The sequence below is a fragment of the Xenopus laevis genome, chromosome 3S (assembly GCF_017654675.1).
Source record: "Xenopus laevis strain J_2021 chromosome 3S, Xenopus_laevis_v10.1, whole genome shotgun sequence".
Classification (NCBI taxonomy): Eukaryota; Metazoa; Chordata; class Amphibia; order Anura; family Pipidae; genus Xenopus; species Xenopus laevis.
This window is the reverse complement of record NC_054376.1, coordinates 122,251,741-122,278,348: the sequence shown is the minus strand read 5'-3', so window position 1 is coordinate 122,278,348 and position 26,608 is coordinate 122,251,741. Positions and strand designations below refer to the sequence as shown.

Below are 26,608 nucleotides of genomic sequence, written 5' to 3'. Positions count from 1 at the left end.
ATTAACAGCACATGTATCCCTTAGTACAGGGGTTCCCAACCTTTTTTACCCATGAGCCACATTTGAATGCAAAAATGTTGGAGAGCAGCATAAACATGCAAATAATTCCTTGGGGTGCCAAATATGGGCTGTGATTGGCTATTGGTAGCTCATATGAGGACTGGCAGCGTAAATAAAGATATATTTGACAGTACACATTTTTATGCAACTAAAGTTTGCCGTCATGCCAAGAAATAAGCACCTGCATAAGGCCACTAGGAGCAACATTCAAAGGGCTGGTGAGCAACATGCTGCTCACGAACCATTTAAATAATGTAAATTACAAAAGTGCTAAGAATAACACTCGCATCAATTTTACATTCACTTAGTTTAAAGGTTTACTTATCCTTTAACACAAACATCAATACACCGTCCCTGGTAACCAGCAGGGTGCTGTCGTCTGTGGAAAGATTCTAAACTTACGTCTTGGAAGCAGTTACCCTGAGTGCTGCCCTTTTAAAGGGAAAACATTTGGTACATAACATAGGGCAATATAATACATTTCTAAATTTTGTCCACACCTATAGCAACCAATCAGATGTTTGTGTTGAAACAGCTGGAAAGTTATTCCTACCTGCTGATTGGTTGCTACTGGTTACTGGACAAGTACCAAACTGAAAACCTTTTATTACATAGAGAATCCAACATGGTGGGAACTTACCGGAGCTCCTTTTGAGCCTTTCTGGCCTGAAGGGCCCTAGAAGCAAATGACAGAAATTAGTGAACGGATTCTGTTTCTGTATAAAACAATTCACTCTTACGATACAGTGACATCACTACTACTCTTTAAGTATCCTAACATCCTTCCTATATGCCTCCCAATATAAATTGCAGAACAATACCCTTGATAATTGTTACAATTAGTATGAAAAGTGACACATAAAACATGCATGTGTATCTTCGACCCAATCGGTCACATATGAGAAGCCAACACTGACCCACCCTACACCAGCAGTCTCCAACTTTCCTTAGCTGACACATTGGCATTCTATAATATTCTTCCAGTATCCCTTTCTATTTCCTGGTGACCATCTCACTTTTTGTACTTCCCAAGCCCACGCCACTTTATTTGATCATACCAATAAGCCACTAAGTCCTGGTGGTCCATTTGGTCCTGCAGGTCCAGTAGGCCCCTTAAAAAAGCAAAGAAAAAAAGAATTACTTTGCTCCTACTCAACTAGACTTTTTGAGATATTTCCTTTATGGACTTATGTCATCAGTTTTCAAAAAATACACAATACTTACAGAGTCACCTTTGGGACCTGGTACTCCCTGGATTCCAGGTGGTCCTTTGTCTCCTTTCTCTCCCATTTCACCTGGAGGTCCAATTAAACCGATCAATCCAGCATGACCCTAGGTGGAGAAAAAAACAAGAACATGTATTCTAGTAGCTCAAGGCTAGTCCTATAACTCTCTCCTAAGGTGCAAAAGCCACAAATTTTACAGAGCTGCTTAAACCAGTAATCACTGCCTATAACAATGTTGGCCAACATGGGTCATATTTTCTATCTTCAAAAAGTAACTAAATGTAGTTTCATTTCAAACAGAGACATTAAAATGAATTAACAGACAGGAAGCAATAGGGTTAAGTAGCCCTGCTCACAAGAGCTTATTATCTGTAGATCTGGGAACAACTGAAAACATAAGGATGGAAAAAAATAGCCATTGTCCATGGCACAGTAACTTTGTACATTCAAAAGGGTGTAGATAGGTATCTTTAATTACACAGGTCTTCAGGGAGAGTTTGAAGGTTTGCAAGAAAGGAAAGAGTCTGATAGGCCAAGGAAAGGAATTCCAGAAGAAGAAGTCTGTGGTATATCTTGCTGTGAAGATGTCGCAGTGTAATAAGGAGAGAAGAAAGGCAAAGGTTAGAAGCAGAGCACAGGTAGTGAGAAGTCATGAAGGAGTCAATCTGGTAGTTTCCCTCAACAAAAGTGCAGCATTACAGACCATGCATTTTGTTATGGATATGGATATGAAGTGTGAGATGATATACACAAATAGAATGGAAATGCAGGAGAGAAAGAACGCACCTTATCACCCTTAAAACCTGGATCTCCTTTAAGGCCTGGTAATCCTGCAGGGCCCTTGAAAACAAAAGATTAGATAATGTTGAGTGAAGGCAATGTTTGAATGTGAAGTTTATACTAAAATAATAACATACGCATTTGTATATATAAATATATAATTATATATGCACCGACTTTGTTTCCTTCTATTCACAGAAGCTGCTATGACATTTATTACCTTTAGGTACAAAGACCTAAAAGCTAGTTGGCCACTAAATGTGTTTCCATCTTTTTACAGAAGCTTTAGATACAAAGACCTAAACTTTTTGTGTAATCCACACACTGATTTCTGTGCTTTACCAGCTGACTCAATGCAAAGGTTCCATAACCCAAACACAACCATCTTTGACTCAGCATAGAACCAGTAGTTGTAGCAAGTAGGCAGTTGTAGGAAACAAGACCTGCAGCACATTCTGAAGGTCCTATTTCTAACAAGCTCATCTATAAGAAACACATTATTGATTCTTCATGAAGCCATTCATGAAATGTCAACAAATTAGAAGCTACATCAGTAGCTGAGTCCTTATGACTCATAACTTAAACCAACCCCGCTGAATGTTCCACTTAAACCAGGGGTCCCCTACCTTTTTTTACTCGTGAGCCACATTTAAATGTAAAAAAGAGTTGGAGAGCAACACAAGCATGAAAAAGTCCATGGGGATGTCAAATAAGGGCTGTTATTGGCTTGACTGGCAGCCTACAGGAGACTCTGTTTGGCAGTACACCTGGTTTTTGTGCAACCAAAACTTGCCTCCAAGCCTTGAATTCAAAAATAAGCTCCTGCTTTGAGGCAACTGGGGGCAACATCCAATGGGTTGGTGAGTAACATGTTTCTCATGAGCTACTGGTTGGGGACCACTGACTTAAACTAACCCCAGCTCGAAAGCAATATAAGAAATATAAAGCCTTATTTAAATCTAATTCTCACAGTCTCATTTTTTTTAAATGAAGTGAACCTACCATGGGTCCAGGTGGTCCGGTCTGTCCAGGTGGTCCCAACAGTCCTGGTTCACCCTATGAAACATTGAGAAATAAGGTTGTTCAACAAATAAGAATCACTATGCTTACCAAAGAGATTCACCTTGACGAAGGCTGGTTAACTTACTCTATGGCCAGATGATATATTGTCAATAAACAATGCACTTTTAAGCTAATTCTGCTGGTCACGAATCTCCAAATATATATTAAATAATTCAGGGAACTGAACTTCAACTAAAACTAAAGGCATATACAATCATTGCATTGTTACTAGTATTATTGTTTGGACTGGAACTTTCGGAACTATTCTCTGGGATTGTTTGGGCCTTAATATAGGGACACATTTTTGATGCTGAGGACACATCATTTTGTATATGTCTGGCCTTTTTGGTTGTAAATTCTTACTTTTATGCATAGTTGTTGACATATATTGGAAGTGCCTTGTACCCTTGCCACTCTATGATTGGGCCTCTAAGCCTGGTGTTTTCAGGGGACCTCATAGGTTTTTATTGTTAATATGTATTGTTGTAAGTGTATTTTGGACTAATAAACTCTTTTGCTACATGCGTGTACATCTATCCAGGGTCTTTTTTCCCAAGTTGATGGCATTGCAGGTGGCACTTAATGGGTTGAGATTTGACATCCCTTGTAGACTGAGAGATGTAAAGGACTGCACTTGCTTCTAATTTTAACACTCATTTTTTCCATAGAACTATACAAAAGACAGGAAAACAATGACAAAAGCAATAATGGAAGAGTAAAAAGGTGGTCCTGGTAAGTTAACATAAACTTAACAGTAGGGCTATACTTTATATACACTGAAAGCATAATTATTATATTATAGGAGATAAGTAACTTACAGCAGGTCCTGGGATGCCCCTCAGACCTTCTGATCCTGGTTTTCCAGGAGATCCTTGTGGCCCCACTGGTCCTGTCTTTCCAGGCTGTCCTTCTCCTCCAACTTCTCCCTGTGAATGACAATATGTGAAGTGACTGTTCTATTAAACGTAAAGTGAACTGTTTTTATGCCTTTACTTGACAGCCATCATGATATACTTACCTTTGTTCCCTTTTCACCCTGTCTGCCTTCTTTTCCAGCTGGTCCAAGTGGCCCCTGGCAAAAAAAAGTTGTGTTAAACACATTTCTTTAATGAAACGTCTACACACACAAAACACACACACTTTTGTCACTCACCCTTCGACCTGGTGGACCTGTAGGCCCAGGTTCTCCCGATGGCCCAGAAGGACCCTTTGGTGAAAAGAAATAGTGATTATACCACGGTTTTTATTTACCAATGTTCCTCCAATATGAGGAGAGCCTTAAAGAACATTTAATATTTTTAGTCTTCTGCTGAAATATGATAAAGACTCTACATAGTATATATATATATATATATATATATAGACTATGTATAGAGTTGCTCCTGAGATTCTCTTGCCAATACTCACAGCATTTCCACTTTCTCCGCCATCCCCTTTTTCTCCAGGCACCCCATCCACACCCTAGAATTAAGATCAGTTCATCAGTACATGGGTATGCAAAATTGCATGCACGTTCTAACATACAAAGATAGTTCAATAGTCTATAAAATATGGATTACTAACCGGTACGCCAGCTTCTCCCCGTTGTCCTGAGTCTCCAGGAAAGCCAATAGGTCCCTAAATTGGGAAATATTGTTATATGATTTATAGTGTACAGGAACAACAATGTGATACATGTATTTAGTAAAGGCAAAAGACTTTGGTTGCAAGTACTTCAGAAGGCTTATTTACAATGAACATCACTGTCAAATACAAGGGAGCTCCCTAGTACCTTGCATCAACCAATCCACACTATCTCACCATGTTTCCTTTGGGTCCATCTTCTCCTGGACGGCCTTTCTTTCCAGGAGCCCCAGCTGCCCCTGAAGGCCCTGATTCTCCCTTTTCTCCAACATCACCTTTGGTTCCCTGCAGGGAAAACAAATTAGAACATGGTATGACTTGTTAGGGTGTTTGATAATTTGCCTTTTCCTTTCTGCCATGTCCTTACATGCTAAAGCTCATACTTTTATTATGACTACATTTAGAAAGTCTTTCCTCATAGAATGAATTTGTCTACTCTTTAATTTTTATGCATTTCTATGAGTTACACACTCATGGAGTCAAGGCCATAAACTGAATATAATAGCTTCGGATGAAGGGACACATGACACAACATGTAGAAGGTGACCCGTTATATCTTCTTTTGTGCCTACATTTAATGAGCGCAATAAAGAGTTGTATCACTTTTATTTATGGAAGTGGCATTTAATTTACTTTTTTCCAACCTCTCCAAATCTTTTTGTAATTTAGAAATGTTATAATTTTCTTGTTAATTTCGAGACCTTTGCTGTACTATGGTTGTATCTTTCTCAAACTATCCCCTCCTAGATCACATTCTGTTCAATTTCCCTTTATAAAAAAGAAAAACAGAAAAACAACTCACAGGAGGTCCTTGTTCTCCAGTTTGGCCTGGGTCTCCAGATTCCCCTGATTCTCCCTTTGATAAGACAGAAAGGGACAATGTGAGATGGAAAGGTCCAGACATTCAGTGGCTTACCTGGCCTGATGGTGTCCTTCTGTCAAGTGTTAATTCTACATATAAAGGCCGCATATTACTTTCTAACATACACCTTTAAAATATTTACAATCCTAGGACGTTTCATATACCCATTTTAAGACTTGTCGTATATAAAGTATATATTTTATGAAAGCAAAAAAAATGTTTCAGTCCAGAGAATGTTGACTTTTTGAAGAACCTTGCACAGATTTCTGTATCTGTTTAATCCCCCTTAATAAAGGATACTATTTATTACAGGGAATATTGTACTTAATATTGTAAAATATATATTATATATATATTAGATGACTTCTGATATCCTCAGGTATTAAAGTAGAGCGTATACAAGTTTCATTGTACAAGGGACACCTCTCAGCACTGTAAATGATGTTATCAACTAGCTCTATTAATAATAAGTTTATATTTTACAGGTTATTGGGATCTTCTCTATTTTGATGATATAACCCCTGTTGGTTGCCTTTTTTTCAGGTTTGACGGGCTGATAAATTCACCTTTTCTCCCACGGCTCCAGGCTGTCCTGTCCCACCAGGCAATCCTTGAACTCCCTAGAACACCAGACACAAAGCATTCAGATTCTCTGCATATCAGTTCTATGCCATTTAAAAGCATTGGCATGCACTTACCTCACCACCACTAGGACCTTGTGGCCCTCTAGGACCTGAAGTACCTGGTGGGCCCTAAAATGAATACATAAAAACAAGGTTAAACAAAGCTTGATGTATGTGCAACAAGACTTTGCAGCACATCCCAGTTCAGTTGTAACTTTTATAAATCCACATTAGACATGGATATTTTTGTTTTGGACAGTATTTATTAGCTATGTATTTTGCCCCTGTCCTGAAGATCTTATATATGATATTCTGTATAGTTTCCTACTATACAGAAGATAAAGAGTACATTCCAAAGCTATATTCTACTTCATGTACATGATTTATATAGGAAAAATGAAATGATGTTCTTTTAGGTTGCTCTATGTATAAAGACTGAATGTCTTAGGAACATTGTGAGTTTGATGACTTTCTGTTAAAAAGGGTTTATCAACTCACAAGTATTTAAGAGACATTTCCTCTTCTGATAAACACTTACCATTGGTCCAACATGTCCACTCTCTCCCTTTTCTCCTGGTGGCCCAGGCATGCCCTATACAAACAGAGAATGGACACAATCCATATTTAATATATCTATCAGCCTTTCAGTAAGACCATTTATCTAATGCGCAAGTCTTTCTTGCTTTTGGTGCATCGATTGGTGGTGCAGAGATCATGTATACTTGTTATGATGTCACTCACCTGAAGTCCTCTTGGACCTGCCACACCAGGAAACCCTCTGTAGCCTTCATCCCCTTTCTGTCCATACATTCCTTGCTGACCTCTCTTGCCAGGTTCTCCATCTTGACCCTACAATTAAACAACAATTCAGTAACATATCCTCGTTAATTTATTTTCCAGTAAGAGTAATACAGAAATCATTTTATAGAATAGATAGAGGCTGGACTGCATATATAGTAGACATCCTTTCAAGTACTGAAGTATTGTGTAAAATGTAAATTCAGGCGAAACTATTCTTCATTATGCAAGCCTGTCCTCTGTTGGAAACCACTCTGTTTAAAATGAACGTATTTCCCAGAATGCTGCTCCATGCTACTTACTGCTTGTCCAGGGTGTCCTATTGGTCCCTGAATTCCAATTGGTCCTGGAGGTCCCTGTGTAGATAAGGAAGGCAAAATATTTTGACTTTGGATCAAACTAACGACAATATATATGACTGTAGCAGTTAGTAAGTACCTGGGATTTGGCTTTGGTCTCACCTTGTTTTAACCTATGTAACCAGGCACTGTTTTGTTACCCATTCTACCTGCCCAGCTTAATTTCCTAGCAAAAGTTGGCCAAATGCAGTTTGGTTAGTATGTAACATGCATTTGTTTAGAGCTATCTTGGGTGATACAAATAGAGTTGACCACCCCTGGAACTTTTTTTTTTTTGGGAGGGGGGAGGTACTGCAGGGCAACATTTGTAGAGGTAGAATAAAGGGAAGGGGTTGTAACTTTTTACTTTTTATAGTCTGAATAAAAAGCTAAAATGGTGTCAGGTTTAGGAAAAGCAACCGTAGGATAGACTGTGTTGAACCAAACTGGTGGATCACATAGTCCATTTTAAGCTCAGGCCTGTCCATCACTCATAAAAGCCCTTTTTTCATTCCAGTCAATGTTCTCATGTCTTCTGTTCAGTCAAATACTTTCTTGTCAAATCCCCATTCTCCAATTTTATGACCTAAATAGTATTTTTTATCCCTTCCCCGTGAAGCAGCTCATACTTACATGGTCACCCTTATCTCCTTTGCTTCCTTTCTGTCCAGGTCCTCCCAATTCACCCTAAAGAGGTCACATTATTGTGCAGTAGGTTATAAGAAAGCTGAATGCTTGTACACAGTGTAGTTATGTACAATATACATAAGAAATTATTACATTTAAGGTGACAGGCAATGTCAATAAAGATACTAGACCATTAGGCTAATGGTCACAGTAGGTGTTTAAAGAAAAGGCTACAACACCTAACAGCAGTAAAAAGTAGCGGGTTGGTTTCCTAAGAATGGCATTGAATTCATTGTTATAAAAGGAAATATCTGTAGACCTATTATACAATATTGAATGATTGAGAAATGACTTTAAGACAAAATCAATGGCACTTTTATTGATTGGCTCCTGAGCTTATGAGTAGCGCTTATAGGGCTGTAGAAGAAAGACCCCCCCTTACCTTGTCTCCGTCGTCACCTGCAGGCCCAGGGGGGCCAGCAGATCCTGGAGGTCCAATGCTGCCCTGTCCTCCATCATGTCCTGCTGGTCCCATAGGCCCTTTCTCTCCCTGTAAAACCATTAGATGCATTAATGTGTAATAAATGTATACTAATGACCATTTACTGGTCAACTTGAGTCAAAATCTAGAGTCAACATTTTACTAAACCTTGGTTCTGTCATTTAAACCATATTTATGCACTGTTGACTTCTTATAGACAGACTGTCAACTTTCTATATAGATTAAAAATTCCATAACTGAGATCTGACCATGGAATGGACCTCATATCCAGGCTGAAACTCCAGTACTGATTTTCCCAATCTAAACTTGTCACTTACCGGGTTCCCTTTTTCACCAGCTGGTCCTGATGGTCCCTGGCCTCCTTGCCGACCTGGAAGCCCAATGCCACCTGCTGGTCCAGAAGGACCACGTTCACCTGTGGGCCCCTAAGAATGATGAAAATAAGCATTATAGCAAATGTGGAGTGATATAATTTTACATAAAGGGACTACTCACAGGAATTTGGTAGCAGATGTTTTATACCGGAGAACTGAATTACAGGGAAAGGCTATATAAAGTAATAGAATAACTTACACAGAAGGTTTATAAGGAGCAATAGAAGGAGAAGTTTGTGTCTTATCTACATCAATAGGAGGAATTATAGTGAGGGCTATATGGAGCAATAGGAGGAGTTATAGGGAGGGGTTATGTGGAGCAATAGGAGGAGTTATAGGGAGGGTTATATGGAGCAATAGGAGGAGTTATAGGGAGGGTTATACGGAGCAATAGGAGGAGTTATAGGGAGGGTTATATGGAGCAATAGGAGGAGTTATAGGGAGGGCTATATGGAGCAATAGGAGGAGTTATAGGGAGGGGTTATATGGAGCAATAGGAGGAGTTATAGGGAGGGTTATATGGAGCAATAGGAGGAGTTATAGGGAGGATTATATGGAGCAATAGGAGGAGTTATAGGGAGGGTTATACGGAGCAATAGGGGGAGTTATAGGGAGGGCTATATGGAGCAATAGGAGGAGTTATAGGGAGGGTTATATGGAGCAATTTGAGGAATTATAGGGAGGGCTTATATGGATCAATAGGAGGAGTTATAGTGAGGGTTATATGGATCAATAGGATGCGTTACTGGGAGGGGTTGTATGGAGTGAGTCTTTGCTTTCCTTTTGCTTTTCATTCAATGCAGGACTCATACTCAAGTCAAGTAAGCCAGCAAGTAAAAGGGTTAAAGGAAAAAATATATGGAGCAATAACCAGAGATTGTAAGAAACAGAAGTAACTTTATAGCAGTTAGGGTAAAAACTACTAACATGCGTCCAGAACAAGTTATACTGTACTGACCGTTGCACCCGATGCTCCAGGTGGCCCTTCCCCTCCTTTCAATCCAGCTGGACCCTGACAAGAAAAGAATTAAAATTATTTTAAAAAGTCCATGTAATATATACACACTACTAGAAGATAGTAAAAGGCTGTCCCAGGTTAGTGCTAGAAGGACATTTTTCTTCCTACATAGTGTGATGAAGGTAAACTCATATTATGGCATTGTGGGCACAATACTTACAGCTTCTCCTGCAACACCTCTGGACCCTGGAAACCCTCTTAATCCTTGTGGTCCATTTTTTCCTGGAATACCAGTTGGACCAGGGTCTCCCTGAAAAAAATGATAAAAACATGTTTTAAAAGGAAAGTAAAAGATGCTGTTGCTCTCCTACTGAACCAGTATTATCCTGGACCCATTAACAGGATGACATGAGTTTGATTTGTGTTTACAAAACTTGTGATCTTGGTCTTCAACTAATCTCAATATTTCCAAGGCACCAAAACTCTAAGCTCCAGGCTATAGTTTTTTTTCTCACGGACATACTTACCTTTGCCCCTTCCCTTCCAGCTGCCCCAGGCAATCCATGTTCCCCTGGTGATCCTGGAGCTCCTGGGTGACCTCTCTCACCCATAGGCCCTATTTCTCCAGATTTGCCCTAAGAAAAGAAGGTGAAAAGTCTGTTCAGTATAAACTTTTAGAAAGAATGTTGGAACAAAAGTTGATGGCACGGCCATGGGTTCATTTTAGTTGTTAAATATCACACATACCTGTGGCCCCACAACTCCAACTGGCCCTGGAAGTCCTGTTTTGCCTTGAAATCCCTAAAAGAATTCAAAGACATAACCCAGTTTAGTCCAAAAGGAAAAAGATACAATTAATGATTACTTCAGATATTCTTGGCCTTCATTCTTCCTAATTTACATATAACACTATGCTGTGTATGAATTACTCGAAAGACTCACTGAGCGAATGGAAAAGGATTTTGTGCATCATTTCATTTGAAAATTTAAACTTAAGGTCTGTGTACTTGTGTGTGCGCCACAATGGCCATAAACTGCCTAAAATTAAAAAGAACCAAGAGTGTCATGGGATAACTTACTGGCTCTCCTCGCTGCCCAGCATGTCCAGGTAACCCATCCTTCCCAGATGGTCCCTATGCATAGATAATAAAAAGATGATTACTAAATTATTCATGCATAGTATAAAATATAATGTTATAATAATTAATATACATGGCTATAATGGAATAAAGCATTTTTACTTACCGGAGGCCCTTTGGGTCCTGCAAAACCAGTAGGCCCCTGAGGACCTGAAGGTCCCTTGAATAAAAAGAATATCTTTTGTAAATACATTAATTTATTATTCAACTCTGTACAAACTGCATTGAAATTGATCTTGATGTTCTTCATCATCACTTCTGGGGGGGGGGGCTGTATAGATTGTCCATTGTACCCCAACTGCAATATGTCATATTTAACTTAGGCTTCAAGAAACTTTATCAGTCTGGTCCATTTGATATAACCATTGGCTGGAGACAGAAATTACTCATTACTTATATGCCTACTTTAAATGTCCGGGTGTTTTTTTCAATCCTCTAAATGAATGGAAACTCTTACTAAAATGGCCTGCCATTAGATGACATGGTTTAATAATTAGTAGAAATACACATTACTACATTATTTTATGTTGTCCCTGCTATTTACAGCCTTGTATAGCTTGTCACACTCCAAGTGCTTCCAGATCATGCCCTTCCTGTATTGTTGTAGGGAAATTATAAGACTGCAGAAACCCTAGGGGGAAGTGATAAGCAAGATTACATCCAGCCGGCCTGGTAGACAATGGCAGCCTAGGCAATGTTAAACTTCAAGCTGAGCAAGTAACACCTTCATGTAAGCTACGGAACTAGTTAGTTAGATGTTCTTCTGGAAACCACATCATGATTCAGTTTTTAAATAATGAGAAATTTAAAACCACAGACATAAGATTTGTGTGGTTCAATGTCTTTTTCTTGCTCGATGAGTGTAAAAATTTCCTCTAATTATTATTCTGTCCTCTCCTGTTTGGAAGGAGTCACCTTGCTTGGATTCACCGAAATGAGTGGTTGAAAGCTTAGAAAGGCATCAGTAAGGTGACACCAACTTGTTAATGGGTTACATTGCTTATAACCAAGACATAGGGTTTGTCATTAGTAAGTGAATCTGCACGTGAATGGGAATTCCAAACGGTGTTATTACAATCTGTCAACTGATAATGCCTTCAGACTGTAAGCTCTTGCAACCAGGGCCCCTTGTTTTTATTCTGTACCTTCAGTGGCGTAACTAGATTACTGGGCCCCACAGACAATAATTTTTCAGGCTCCTAAAATATCTAGAGGTTGAACTTTTTTACCAACATTTATTGAAATTATATATAAATTAGGGCATTGTGGGGCCCCTATAATTCCTAGCCCCCCCCCTGCAACTGCAGGGTCTGCTTCCTCTGTAGTTACGCCCCTGTGTACTTTGGTTCCACTAAGCCAGAAGCTATCATTAATCTGACATATACACTTTCACCATATACACCATGTGCACCACAGAACAAGTCTTACCTTGTCACCCATACTGCCAGGAACTCCATCATTGCCACTGTCCCCCTGTGCAAATTAAAACAACAGCCAACGTTAGTGCTTCAAATACGTGTTACCAGAATGCCATTGAAAAAAAGAAGTGGGAGCTGCAAATTATTTAATACTTGTTATAATACCACTGGTTCAAATGACTGTTTGTACAACTTCAGAGTGGTCTAAAAGTCGGAGAGAAACGTTCTACCATAGACAAAACTTCAACATCAGTTTGCTATTTTGTTTCACACTGTTTTATAACTCTAGTCTAGCCTACATGGTTCATTATATTAAAACATTGTGCTCTTAGACCTCTGAGAGGAAGACAAATACAATAGAAAGAAAGTAACTTACTTTAGGACCTGGTTTTCCTGTTGGTCCTCTTTGACCTCGCTCTCCACGAATGCCCTAAGAGAAAACAATGAATGCTTAGTTGACTTCATGAGGTCCTGAAGGCTGAAAGTTCAAGTATGACCAAAAATTGTACTAGTGCTATTTTAATAAGAAATTTCTTCAAGCAATGCTCTTTTTTAGGAATGACTGCATATTGGAACCATTTAGAGCAGTAGGAAGGAGTAGTTTGGAAAAGCCAGAAACAGGACAATATGGTCACAGTAAAACATTTCTGGTCTGCCCAAACTTCAGCCTTTAAATTGTTGAAGTACTGTACAAAGCTCGTTACCCTGAAAGCTGAAGGACCATAAACTAAATCCACAGTTAAATAATGAGGCCGTCTAAACTGTGGTCCAGATGTATTATACTGTAGGCCAAATTGGTAAATCCAAAAGAAACCTCAGCAGTTCAATCTGTTTTGTGAATTAACCTCAATGAATTGAGACATTTATAAAAGTAGATTCATTCTCAGATAGAGTTAGTGCTAAGTGCTGCTCAGTAGCAGTGCGGAACACTAACCCCAAATCCTTGCTCCTTGCATACAACCTGTATCACAGAATAAGGTTTTTGGCCAGTATTTTCATTGATAGAAAAAAACATTCAGAATAGAAAATAAACTGCAAAATAAGAAAAAGATCTGCAGTCATAGCAGCCATAGAAAGATATTTATTGATAGATCTGCCCTTTATTGATAAGTCAGCCCCTTTGATTTGCCCCAGGTCTCACTGCAAATGAAGACAGCCCTGCCTGTAAGATAATACCCTTCCTCATGAACATACAGTATCTATGTTTCCTATGTGATGTGTAGTGTGAATACACAAGGTAACTTACTGTAGGGCCTCGTTGACCTGGTGGTCCAGCTTGTCCAGCTCTCCCCTGAAGAAACATACATTCAATGTGGATTAGTAAACATAGATGCAATACATTGTGATACTCTGTTTTGTGGTAGAGCCATGGATTCTCAATATCACAGTAAATTGTAGACAAAACCCAGAAGCACACCAAAAATGTTGCTTAGTGAAATAAGTGATTTATTTGGCCCATAAGCATTCACAAAAAAGGCCATCACAGTATCACAGTAAATGATCTAAGGTAACTTCCTATCACTAGTTTTGGTCAAAAGGAGTTGTAGAGTTTCCAAGCTATTCAGAATTTTGGAATATCATATCATGAGGATTTGGTATTCAGTGGAAAAAGCAACAGGTAAAAATGACTGGTGTGAGAGAGACATCACACGACATTGGGGACAAAGCGAGTCAATGAAAGACAAGATCTAGATATGGCCATGGTCAAGAAGCAAGCCTGAAGGGAAAATAAAAAGTGCAGCCATGATAGGACAAGGTTATATTAAACAGGCATTAAACAGCCACGGGGATAACATGGAAGAGGCAAGGACAAGATAAGGACGTGGAACTGTTTTCAGAGAGGGTCAATATAGAGAGAAGAGTTAGGAAAGGATAAAGAGACCAGGCATTGTCAAAGAAGATAAGGGCATTTAACAGATACAAATGGAAACCATGGTGACAGGAACTAGACAGAGAAAAGCAAAAGCAACAGACAGTTGGCAGGCCAACGAAGAAAATGGCAGAAGAACTAATCTAGTTTTATAGATCACATATGTCTCTGGCCCTGCATACTTCAGTAAAACGCATTAAGGCTAAAGACATAAACATACTAAAGTATTGCCAGTACTCAGTAAATGATATTAAAAGTGGCAACAAAACATTCCATATGGTATACATTAACAGTGCAGCCGTGTTCCTATAAAAGCACAGAATCAGCTCAGTATAATCTACATGTTTCAACATATATGATCTGAAGTTTTTTAATATGTGAGTGGGAAAAATGAAATCAATTAAGGGAAAGTCCATGCCCTAAAGCTCTGAAGTGAGAAGTTTAAAAGGGACGTTGTGTTCTGCTTTACTGCAATGGGGCAAATGCTTGGTACAAATTTAAAGCAGACGGTCTAGATCATATAATTGTTCCAAGAGCCAAATGGAATAAGAATATGGTGAAACTTTGGAAAAGCAAATGCCTGGGACATAAATGATATAGGGAGACAAAATGGACCTTTAGTTTCCTTCCTTTATATCTCTATATCAACAATAGAAATCCCCTCTCGAATTATTTAAAATAATATAGTTCCAAATAAAATGAAATTCACACATCCTGAAAAACTCACCCTCTTGCCTTTCTCTCCAATTGTTCCCAATGGTCCTGCAAAGCCAGTAGAACCCTGTAAAGAAAAGTTGTTGTATTTTATTAGTGTGTTTAGACGATATGGTGAGTGATTGACTTCGTATCTCCTTAGCTTCTCTGCTTCATAGATAATGCTGAAAGGTGGTTCATAGGAAACTTTAGTAAGGATATGTGATGACCTCCTGAGGCCAGAGAGTGGCAAGACCCTATTTATTATATAAAACATATATTTTTTTTTTATATAAACGGAAGATACCTGTACCTATTGTCCCTGTTACATCTCCAGATATTAAATAGTTTATCACTATAAGGACCAAGCAGACTTGTGTTTAGACATTTGATGTTCCTGTACTATGGATCCTTTTAAGTGGATGTGCTTCAAAACTTTGTAAGTTAAAGGGGAACTATCGCAAAAATGAAAATTTAATATAAACTTCCTCATATTGAAATAAGAAACTTTGAAAATACAATCAATTAAATATTCTGCATGGTTTCTGAAATAATCAAGTTGATCTTCACTATTCCTCTCTTCATGCAGCAGTTGGGTGTCAGATGAATGATCCAATATATCTTATAGGCTCCCTTACCTAGCAGATGTATTTAGAGCTAGAATATAAATCTCTGGTGGGGTGGCACTCGGAATGCTTCGGTTTCCGAAGTCGCCCAAAGTTGCCTCACAATGAAACTTTGGTCGACTTCCGAAAGCCAAAGTGATCCGAGTGCCATCCCGCCGGCGATTTACATTCTAGCCGGCGGCCAGGCAGTTCGACAAGATTAGTCGTCCGAAGAAGAAGCGATTTGTCGATGGGCGACTTATCTCCCGAAATAACAACGTGTGTCTCTGACCTTATCATGTGAAAACTCATGGAAGAGACTAAAATCAAAGAGAAGAAAAACTTTTCTCCTAATTCAGTTCCAGTTTCTTCACATAGACTACAACAGAGTTTTCACATGATAAACAGTGAGATAAGCTTTTCCCAATTATCAATCTGCCCTAAACTGTGAAATAACTTTTTCTTACTGAATTGAATCTGTCCCAAACACTCGAGATACCTGAAACAATGATGAGGAAGGAGAATGTCCACTACCTGACATCTCTAGCACTTAAATACATTACATTACTCTTCTTGTGGTAAAAGCCATTGGCAAGAAGAATTTGTGACATCGCCCCTTTGTCCCTTGTCCCATACTTTTATAGTATTACCTTGGCACCCTGACGGCCTGGATATCCGGGAAGTCCTGGTACACCCAGCTTTCCCTGATGGAATAAAGGACAAGTATTTTAGGACAATAGGGTTCATTTGTATGACATATAAAACTTGTATAGAATAGCCAAAATATTGTCTATAGCCTGAATCTTATGTAAAGACACATACCTTATCACCAGGTACCCCCAATTGTCCTATTTCACCAAGGGGTCCAGCCTGCCCTTTTGGCCCCTCAGGACCATCCTCTCCACGTACTCCAAGAGGACCAGAGTCCCCCTAAAAAGTTGCAAAAGTGGTAATATGTGAATTTCAAGTTACAGAGCATTGCCTGCAAATCACTATATTAGCTATAACAGCCTCCAGACTGGCATAGGGGACAAATCGACCCCTAAAAACCAACAAACTGCCATAGATAAATGTACAGTTATAAGTTCTCCCATGAAAAGCCATCTATTGAAAGCTTCCTCAAACACAGATTTTATGCTCCAGCCACTGCTCTGGGCCCCATGTATCAACTTCATGGTTTATGGATTGCTGGTCTAATGTATGAAGCCCTAGAGATCTGTAATGCACCAGCTGTTTGGCTCCATGTGACTACATTGGAATTGAAACGCTGTGAGTCAAAATCATAAAATGGCTCTCATGGTTGATCCTTTGGTCAAAATAGTCTCAACCAAAAACACCTGAAAATTAAACATTTCAGTAAAAAAATTATACAAATGAAATGTGAAAACGTAAACTTGAGTGAAAAACTGTCTATTTCAGCTTTTCATAAATAACCCCCTCACTCAGGCCTTAGTAATGTCAGAATGGGTTACACCTGGAGGGGTTGGAGATAAATGAATGGCCTCTCAATATAACAGCCCCCTTATTCAATCATTTAGTTATCTTGTAAATACATTAGTATCCCACTTGTTTGTGCTTCCTAAAATGTTCAACTTACCCTGTCTCCTTTGATTCCCATGTCTCCTTTAACACCTGGAAATCCATCTTCGCCCTGTTAGGGACAAATCACTAATGGTTAGCATCATATGCTGAATTGGCCCTCCCAATTTTTTTTTTTTTTTTTACGTTATTGCTTTCCAACCCATAATTTATTCTGATGTCTATAATGTCATTTGTTATTGACATATCTAGAAACAATGATGGACATTCATATGTAGGCCATAATGATGGCCTATACAGAATCCGGTGCCACCATGATGACTTTACAGTAAGAGGACCTTACCAAGGACACTATCATAAAATCATACAACTTAATGGTAAATCATATCAGAGAGGGGGTCTCTAGTGGAGAGTGGTACACTAACTTGCTCTATTAAAGATTGGATTGACTCAACTTGTGGTGAGTTAAAATAGATTAAAAAACACTTACCTTCTCCCCTTTGCTTCCCTTTGGCCCTCTTACGCCAAAGGCTCCCTGTTGAAACAAAATTCATATAATGACAAGTTGCTTTGGTGTCCCCCTCTCTTACAGGGAACCTGTTGCTGTCTGTAGTAGCTACACTGGAGATATCTGCTACAAACTTTAATGATTATAGCTTTGATATTTGATTAGTGAGCCATTTTAGCCTAAAGTTTCTTGTGCAGCCCTAAACTGATTGGAAGAGCAACTGGATGCACCAGGTGAAAGTGGTTACTTTTAAAAGAACAATGACAGTTGGCGATTTCTCGGGTGTAACAAACAAATTCCATCATAAGTCATGGATTTGGAATGCCCAGCTGCAAACCATCATGACTGAGGGAGCAGATGAATAAACCCTCAAGCATCTCAAAAAAACAAAACAAAAATCAGAATAAATAATAAAAATGTATTTGTGATAAAATTACACGTCCACTACAGCTTAGGTGTATTGATTGAACCAAGAGTTGTATGTCAGTTACCATTTAATCAATCAAATCTGCAAATACAATTGTAGCTTCATCAAAATGAGTGTAACCATTTTCATATTCTCTACTTTTTTAGGAAACATTCTGGAACAGTTATTTTCTGCATATTTAGATTTGGAGTCACAGAGGTTCCTCCTTTATTACATAATATATCCATTAGCACAGATTCATTGCTTACTTAAATTATGTGTTCCTACCAGGGTTGGAACTAGGGGTAGGCAGAACAGAAATGGGGGCATATGGAAGTGATCAACGAGAATGGAGAGACCAGCATGGTATGACAAATGGATCAGGTGAGAGTTGAAGGTGGGGGATGAACTGAGCTGGCAGTTAGTGGTTGGACGGTGGAGTGTGTGAGCAAGAGGTGAGGGTTAAAAATGTGGTGGTTAGGTTCAAGTAGCATTACCTTGACCACCAATACTGGTTAACTTCAGGGTTTCCCTATATTCTATGCTAAACTGAGTCTTAGGTCTGATGGGTATAATTTTGCAATGGCACCTGCTTTATTTGCTACCATTTATCCAATCCTGGAAAGAAGGACACAAGGGCGGAATTACCGGGGGTGTGAAGGGTGCAATTGCACCAGGGTCTGTACCCCCTCAGGGCCCCCTGGAGGCTCGCATTGTTGCAAATCAACTGTAAAATATGTGTCCAGAGGGGGGCGGCTGTCCCATGTTGCACTGCCTCTACTTGGGCCTGGGAACTACTTATTCCTTTACTTGAAGCATATCAAATGAATTAATATATAATTAATATTAGATGCAAGAGTTTTCAAAAGTCAGAAAAGATCTTCAGTATTTGACTTGTTTTTGCTTTCTTCTGCTCTCAACTAGAGATTCAGTGTAAGAGTTGAATGAAGTTCACAAGTGTTTTGCAGCCCTAATAAATGACGTTTCTATGATACTATGCTAAATCACAGAGCTACCGGGCACAATTAGCCATCAACCGTACAATTGTTATTGCTTAAAGTCAACAGTTACTCTCAGTAACCACAACCAGCTGGAGCATTTGTTTGTGATCCTTGATATGAATACACACGTGTGCTACCTACCCTCTTGGCAGTTTAATAAATGGTAATTGCCCCCAAGGAAGTTAACTTTCGTTCTTGCTTGGAACCATTAATCTTGTGTTTTATTGTCACTAGACTCAACAATTAACCAGTTCAAAGACTGCACAGATGGCATTCTCATCCAGTCAATACGGATAAATTACTTGCATCTCTTCAAATTATGCCAAATAAAGACATTTTTCTTTTTTTACTTGTTAGTGAAAAAGGATATTACTACTTACCTTAACGCCACGTGTGCCAGGGTAACCTATTGGGCCCGGAGCGCCTGGTGGACCCTAAAATCAGTCAAGATCAGTCAATAACTTTAAGAAACATATACAGAATTCTTATATTCTGAATCTCCATTGTCATGGTCTTTCAGGATTTTTTTGGGTTATTGTATAGAATTTCTTTACTATGCCACAGCTTATTTTAGTGCTACCTTCCAAATATATTGCTATTACTGCTTTATTGTATGTCCTCCCTAGTACTCACCTGAATTCCCTTCTCACCAGCCGGCCCTTCCCTTCCTGGATGCCCCTGCAACCATATTCAAACACTGTATTAATATTGGTACTAAATTTTTTTTCAAAAAAACAGAAATAAAGTAACATTAAATCTAAAAATTAAATGAAAAAGTAATTGTTACCAAATTAAATTACAAAGACTTGGTTCCTTTTAAGATTAGTGACATCAGGTCTGGTTTATCTTCAGCTGCCCTAGACTATTGAAATGTACAATCCAATCTAGTATTAATTCTAGCATGCAATGCATTGATATCAACTGTATGTAGCTCAGTGGCTCAATGACATCTCAGGTTAAAAGTTTGTTCAATGGTTAGCGCATGATTTAGACATAAGATAATGTTCTACCATTTTCCAAGATGGCGAAACAGTAGTCCATTATAATTCAAAATGTACAGGATAGAAGGCATGCTTTTAACCCTAGTAAGACTAGAATTTGAAGTTACAGGGGGACAAACAATACTATGGTACAGTCTTTTTTTTAGACTTTAGTTGTCCTTCAAGTGGTAACAAGAGTAAAATTTTCACCAGCAACCAGCTGGTACTTTTTACTGACCTAGCACATTTAGAATAATACAATTCACAATGAAACATCTGACTGGTTGCCATTACTTTTCTTTTAATGATGATAACATTATGAATTTTATTGCCTAGACCCCATTTTTTACATACTATAAGCTGGAGCCAACTATAAACATAAGCTCAATGCCTACTAGCAGAGAAGGTAGAACAGGATCATAAAACCTTTATTACATATCTGAAATGCGCATTATTAATTTTATAACACCCCTCCTTAATTATCTTATAGAAGTTCATTATACTCACAGGTGGTCCATCTGATCCAGCCAGTCCTGGGATTCCTGACTTTCCTGGAGGGCCCTGTTTAAAAACAGAAGGTTCAGAATATTGAGTTCGGCACGATGAGTGGTATTTTCCAGCCATAGATCACAGTATAATCAGGAGTTTTTTTCATGTAATCTGTGAATATTTAGGAAAGTGGTGGCTTGCTTGGATTAGTGGGTCATACTTACATAAGCAGGAAGTAAACTTATTCAAGTAAGCAGAAACAGAGCATGTTATACGACGAAAGAAATCAAAACATTATTCTACATTATTTTATTAGGTTATAGGATGGATTGAAGAGATTTACAGATGAAGGCAATTTCATGATAATCCATGTCCATGACCAAACTGAGTCAGATGTTGATGGCATAGATGTACTGAATTTTTGTGACATAACATTAAGGACGTCACAATTAAAACTGCCTGGATTTTGGCAGTTTGCACAATGTTATAAAAGGTTTAGAGAAGGATGATAATCCTTCATTCATACCAAATAGCTGATAGCCTGTTCTGTAAGAGGTGGACAGTAAATATATGAAAATAAAGTAAATGGAAGTAAATATTAAATTAATATTTTAGATATCAAATATTGTTATAAATGATGTCACAATGTACACCTGCATGGTGTACAGGATGGTATAATTTACAAACAGACAATGCTTTCAGAGTAATCCCAGGACAGAGCACAAGGCTAAATGCCTGTCCAGTAACAGATGGATAATCTCCATGGACTGTAATTTAAAAGTGTTTTTGAAATAGTATTGTAAGGATGTCACAATCTACATCTGCTTGGATTTTACCAGTTTACAGGATTTACAGATGGGCCGTATTTTAACAGTAATCCCAGTTCATACTAACTGGCTGACTGCCTATTCAGTAGGAATGTGTTTAGCATGGAGCAACAGTCTATTAAAAATAATCCTTTATTAATTTCATTAAAATCAAGGAGACTTCAGAAACATGTCATAGACCACACGTTTGATGCGTTTCATAGCTACCAGCCACTTTCTTAAAAGCTGGCTGGTAGCTACAAAACGTGTCAAGCGTGTGGTCAGTGATATGTTTCTGAAGTCTCCTTGATTTTCATAAAATGAATAAAGGATTTTTTATAAGAGAGAGCACGGAGTGCTACTGTTTTTGTTGTCTATTCAGTAGGACATGGATAGTATATAGATGATGTATTTTTTAAAAAGTTTTTGTGAAAAGCTGTTAGTGTGGCTGTATATATATGGGATTTTAAGAAATGTCATGATTACATTTAACATTTACATAAAGTATCCATTCATGATAAATCCCATGTTTTCCAAAGGGCTGACCACTTGATATAATTGAGAAGTTTATGGAACTAGTTTTACTAAGGATGTTGCAGCCTACCCTATCCTACGACATGGTATAAGAGATGTACAGATGAGAGGGAGATGTGGATGGGATGTGCATGCTCTATGCTTATTCATATTAGTGGCTAACCTCCTGTTTAGCAGGTGTGGATAGTGTATAGATTGCTGACGATGTCACAATTTACAACTGCTTGGATTTTTGTAGTTTACAGAATGATATAAGACATGTACAGGTTGACAGTGCTTTCATGGTATATTCAAACGCCTGTTCAGCATGAGGTGGAATCCGAATGTCCGACCTCCTGTTCAGTATGAGGAGGAGAGCAAATGGCTGACTGCCTGTTCCGTAGAATAGAAAATCATAGACTAGAATATCTATGACAGGTTCTCAAATGGCATAAGTATGTTGTACTATGTACTATGCTTTAATATCGATCTCTATCCATACCAAACGGCTGACCGTGGTTCAGTAAAAGAGGCACAGTATACATGTGATTTTTTGTGAATTGCCGTTGCTAAGAATGTCACAATTTACACCATCTTGGATTGTGGAAGCTATAGGACAGGGATCCCCAACCTTTCAAACCCATGAGCAACATTCAGAAGTAAAATGAGTTGGGGAGCAACACTAGCATGAAGAATGTTCTTGAGGTGCCAAATAAGGGTTGTGATTGGCCATTTAGTAGCCCCTATGGGGATTGTCAACCTACATTGAGATTGAGATTGTTCGGCATTACACCTAGTTTTTATGCAGCCAAAACTTGCCTCCAAGCCTGGATTTCAAAAACAAGCTCCTGCTTTGAGGCCACTGGGAGCAACATCCAAGGGGTTGGAGAGCAACATGTTGCTCACGAGCTACTGGTTGGGGATCACTGCTATAGGATGACATGAGAGATGTACAGATTGACTATTTTCATGGTAATACCAATCTATAACAAATGACTGAATGTCTATGAAGTGGATACAGAATGGCTGACCAGTGACCACCAGATCAGTGTGAGGTGGAGACCAAATGATTGACCACCTGTTCAGTATGAGGTGGATAGCGAATGGTTGAGCACCGGTTTAGTGGGAGGTGGATACAGAATGGCTGACCGACTGTTCAGTATGAGGTGGATACTGTTGAGTAAGAGGTAGACAGTATTCATGTGCTGTAAGTTCATCCATAGTAAATGGTTGAGCACTAGTACAGTAGGAGGTGGATAAAAGAGGTGTTCTGTATTTGTATGGATGTCACAATCTACAGGATACAATCAAGTAAGAGGTGGATTCCAAATGGCTGACCATCTGTTCAGTATGAGGTGGTGTAAGAAGTAGACAGATGCATGTGTTGTGTAGGCTCATTTATACTGAGCACCTGTTCAGTAAGAGGTGGATAGTTGAGGTGTACTGTATTGGTATCGATGTCTACATTCTGCAATCTATAGTAAGAGGTTACCAAACGGCTGAGCTTCTGTTCAGTAAGAGGTGGATACAGAACTACTGTGGTGGAAACTCATGAGTAAGAGATATGTCATAGTATGGATGTCACAATCTACACCTGTTTGGGTTTTGACAGGTTAAAAGATGGTGTAAATTATTTTAATGCTTCAATATTCATACTTGTTCGATAGGGATAGGATAGAGGGATGGGATAAGTGTGTGCAGTGTTTAGAAAGTTTTTACGTACTAGTGTTAGTGATTGTAGGAGTCCCCTCCCCATTCTAATCTATATAGTATTAGGACAATAAGTATTTTAATGTCAAATCTTTTGGACAGTCCCATTTACCTTCTCCCCAGGCAATCCAATGGAACCTTGAGGTCCGGGCAGCCCCTAAGACCAAAGACAGGTATAGATTTAGTACTCATTCCATGAACATATGAATAATAATTATACACAAATTCTGAACACATTAGATAACAAATTCCATGCAATAAGCCTCTTGTGTTTTCATACATCAGGAGACAAGCTTTAGTGACCACTGAAAATATCTTCTAGGCAATCAATCACAATGTACTTCATCTGTAAATGAGCCAGTATGGTATCTGTCCAATCCACACCAGATAGAGTTAATTGTTTTTATCCCAAGCACAAGCCAATGGCAAGAAAAGTCCAGATCATCAGCCAAGATCTACAAATGCATGAACTCATTAAAGGCTCATTATGATGTAATGTTTGGTTTCACTTTGTAGTTTTTTTTAGAAATACTAGAAAAAATATTAGAAATATTGAGAGGAGCCTAATTATTTTATTTTGCTGTTGCCACTAGTTTTTATGAAGTTGTTCATGACTCAGATTGCAGTTTTAGACTTGTCAATTGCCTTAGACTGTCTGCACACAACCTCCCATAGTTGTTTTATTATGTTATAATCCTCTAACAAACAGCTAGAAGAGTTAAGGTATGGTAGGCATTTGGGACATGTTCTGACTGGGGGTCTGAAGGGCTTGAAAAAGGGTTATAAAAGGAACACTCCATGGCAGTTATAACACCATAGTTTTTTTTAAAGGATAAGTAAATCTTTAAAATAAGCAAATGTAAAATTGATGAGTGTGCTATTCTAAGAAATTTTGCAATATACATTCATTATTTATTTTGTTTTTATTCCAAGATATTAAAAGATACATGTACAGTTAATATGAATGAATTTTGTTACAACAGCGCCACCTGCTGGTTAGTTTCTGACCAGTCTGACCACCAAGTAGTCAAGGAAGTTGTCAGGAGAAAGAAAGAGGTTGCTCTGATGTATTAAGAGATACATGTACTATTAATATGAATGAATTTTGTTACAACAGCGCCACCTGCTGGTCAGTTTCCCACCAGTCTGACCACCAAGTAGTCAAGGAAGTTGTCAGGAGAAAGAAAGAGGCTGCTCTGATGTTCTTCTGCTTAGGAAAATAATTAGAAACCTTTATCACATCTTTCCTAAGCAGAAGAACATCAGAGCAGCCTCTTTCTTTCTCCTGACAACTTCCTTGACTACTTGGTGGTCAGACTGGTGGGAAACTGACCAGCAGGTGGTGCTGTTGTAACAAAATTCATTCATATTAACAGCACATATATCTCTTAATATCTTGGAATAAAAACAAAATAAATAATGAATGTATATAGCAACATTTCTTAGAATAGTACCCTCATCAATTTTACATTCACTTATTGTAAAGGTTTACTTATTCTTTAAATAGCCTGCAGGATAGATAACACATATACCATAGGCATGGGTATTCCACTGGAATAGGTTTCCAGTTCATGGCCATCTCCCCATTGTCGTATGTAAATTATGTACATAATATATAATCAAATATAAAATCACTCATAAGCACAAAAAGGCACCCAGGTTGTCGTTCGTGTTAATGTCAAAGCTGCCATTGTTATCAGTAGAGTTCAGGAAGGTTCACATGCTGTTGTCTATACTTCATAGCTAAAAGCCTACTCACTACGAGGACCTATGGTTTTAGAGAGGACTCTGCTCTCAAGTTAAACTGTGTGTTTAACATGATCCAAAATCAGAACATTTCTATACTTTTCATGTGGATACCTACATGGGGTCCTGGAGTTCCTTGCTGCCCATTAGGTCCTGCCTCTCCTTGGATACCCTGTTGGGAAAGAATAACAATTATAGAAATGCTGGTGATCAGTTTATGGTCCAAGTGTAAAAGGGGCATCATTAATAAAGCCTGTTTATTACTATTTTATATTAAAATAAGGCCTAACTTAAAGCTCACTTTTAATGACAGCATACAGTATACAAACCACCAAAAGGCATGTTTTTAACATGTCTACTTGCCTGATTTCCTTTTGGGCCTTGAGCACCATCAATTCCATTCACTCCTTGCTGACCAGGAGGTCCAAGGGACCCACGGGGGCCAACCAAACCTCGAGCACCCTGAAGAAAAAATGGATAAAATTCCTGTTAGCCACAAACATATCATTGTTTTTATTGTGTCCCTCTGGCCCTGTGGTGGTAAGTTGCCAGTCATGGGTGGTGTGTAGATGGGTGATGTGGTTGTCAAGTTGCAATTTTTTTCCCTGTAGCCTCTAGCCTTCTAGTAATATCACTGAAAAGTGGAGGATGGATCAGGACTCCATGACTTTCTGGCTCTCAGGAAATTCCTAGTGGTGATATACATCTAGCAGGGGCTGTTTGTCCATTTTGCCCATGCAGAGAAGCCAATCTTCAAAGCCAACATCCATGGGATGATCTGACAATGTCCTGCTACTCCCCAATCATGCTCTGTTGTACCTGACTACACCCAGTTACATCCTGAACACATCCTTGCTCTGTCCCCTCCAGTAATATAAATACAAGTGATGCCAAAAAAACTATTAAGATCTATTGAACTTTTTGACTTTATTAAAGCATTCAAGACTCATTCAATTGACATAAATTGGTAAGGCAGAAACTGTGACCTATTAAATGTTAATGTTCCCGTTTATTTAGAATCCTGGGTGTAAAATCAAAACCATGTGTAGATCCCAGCAATTTACAACTGCAGTCGTAGGGAATAGAGAATACCAGGCCATCTGTTCCAAGGTTAACTTGCTCACTTATAGAACTAGGCCACATAAAAGAACCAGACTTTAGTATCCCTTCCCAGCTTAACTGCCTGGTTATAAAGCTGTGTTTAAAGGAGAACTAAAGCTTAACTAAAGAAGTAGGATAGAAATGTTGTACATGATGCGTTGAGCTTCTGTACTAGCCCAGGGCAACCTCAGCCCTTTAGCAGTAAAGATCTGTGTTTTCAAAGATGCCCCAGTAGCTCCCCGTCTTCTTTT

At 38.7% G+C, this 26,608-nt stretch overlaps 1 protein-coding gene across 2 annotated transcripts in view; it reads right to left on the bottom strand.

Annotated features, from left to right (window-relative positions):
* col5a3.S (collagen type V alpha 3 S homeolog) overlaps positions 1 to 26,608 on the bottom strand; it is a 110,834-nt gene that overhangs the window by 7,304 nt on the left and 76,922 nt on the right. For both annotated transcript variants that reach the window (XM_018256276.2, XM_018256277.2), the window contains 40 exons: positions 25,620 to 25,718; positions 25,375 to 25,428; positions 23,623 to 23,667; positions 20,500 to 20,553; positions 19,646 to 19,690; positions 19,393 to 19,446; positions 17,588 to 17,632; positions 17,156 to 17,209; positions 16,381 to 16,488; positions 16,209 to 16,262; positions 14,988 to 15,041; positions 13,637 to 13,681; positions 12,767 to 12,820; positions 12,401 to 12,445; positions 11,079 to 11,132; positions 10,913 to 10,966; positions 10,581 to 10,634; positions 10,361 to 10,468; positions 10,054 to 10,143; positions 9,834 to 9,887; positions 8,819 to 8,926; positions 8,442 to 8,549; positions 8,006 to 8,059; positions 7,337 to 7,390; positions 6,978 to 7,085; positions 6,775 to 6,828; positions 6,312 to 6,365; positions 6,180 to 6,233; positions 5,554 to 5,607; positions 4,929 to 5,036; positions 4,692 to 4,745; positions 4,536 to 4,589; positions 4,282 to 4,335; positions 4,147 to 4,200; positions 3,947 to 4,054; positions 3,069 to 3,122; positions 2,073 to 2,126; positions 1,285 to 1,392; positions 1,119 to 1,172; positions 701 to 736 (listed from right to left, as the gene is read on the bottom strand). In XM_018256276.2, the coding sequence (XP_018111765.1) occupies positions 701 to 736; positions 1,119 to 1,172; positions 1,285 to 1,392; positions 2,073 to 2,126; positions 3,069 to 3,122; positions 3,947 to 4,054; positions 4,147 to 4,200; positions 4,282 to 4,335; positions 4,536 to 4,589; positions 4,692 to 4,745; positions 4,929 to 5,036; positions 5,554 to 5,607; positions 6,180 to 6,233; positions 6,312 to 6,365; positions 6,775 to 6,828; positions 6,978 to 7,085; positions 7,337 to 7,390; positions 8,006 to 8,059; positions 8,442 to 8,549; positions 8,819 to 8,926; positions 9,834 to 9,887; positions 10,054 to 10,143; positions 10,361 to 10,468; positions 10,581 to 10,634; positions 10,913 to 10,966; positions 11,079 to 11,132; positions 12,401 to 12,445; positions 12,767 to 12,820; positions 13,637 to 13,681; positions 14,988 to 15,041; positions 16,209 to 16,262; positions 16,381 to 16,488; positions 17,156 to 17,209; positions 17,588 to 17,632; positions 19,393 to 19,446; positions 19,646 to 19,690; positions 20,500 to 20,553; positions 23,623 to 23,667; positions 25,375 to 25,428; positions 25,620 to 25,718 (2,610 nt within the window). The remainder of the gene's footprint in view (positions 1 to 700; positions 737 to 1,118; positions 1,173 to 1,284; positions 1,393 to 2,072; positions 2,127 to 3,068; positions 3,123 to 3,946; positions 4,055 to 4,146; positions 4,201 to 4,281; positions 4,336 to 4,535; positions 4,590 to 4,691; positions 4,746 to 4,928; positions 5,037 to 5,553; positions 5,608 to 6,179; positions 6,234 to 6,311; positions 6,366 to 6,774; positions 6,829 to 6,977; positions 7,086 to 7,336; positions 7,391 to 8,005; positions 8,060 to 8,441; positions 8,550 to 8,818; positions 8,927 to 9,833; positions 9,888 to 10,053; positions 10,144 to 10,360; positions 10,469 to 10,580; positions 10,635 to 10,912; positions 10,967 to 11,078; positions 11,133 to 12,400; positions 12,446 to 12,766; positions 12,821 to 13,636; positions 13,682 to 14,987; positions 15,042 to 16,208; positions 16,263 to 16,380; positions 16,489 to 17,155; positions 17,210 to 17,587; positions 17,633 to 19,392; positions 19,447 to 19,645; positions 19,691 to 20,499; positions 20,554 to 23,622; positions 23,668 to 25,374; positions 25,429 to 25,619; positions 25,719 to 26,608) is intronic.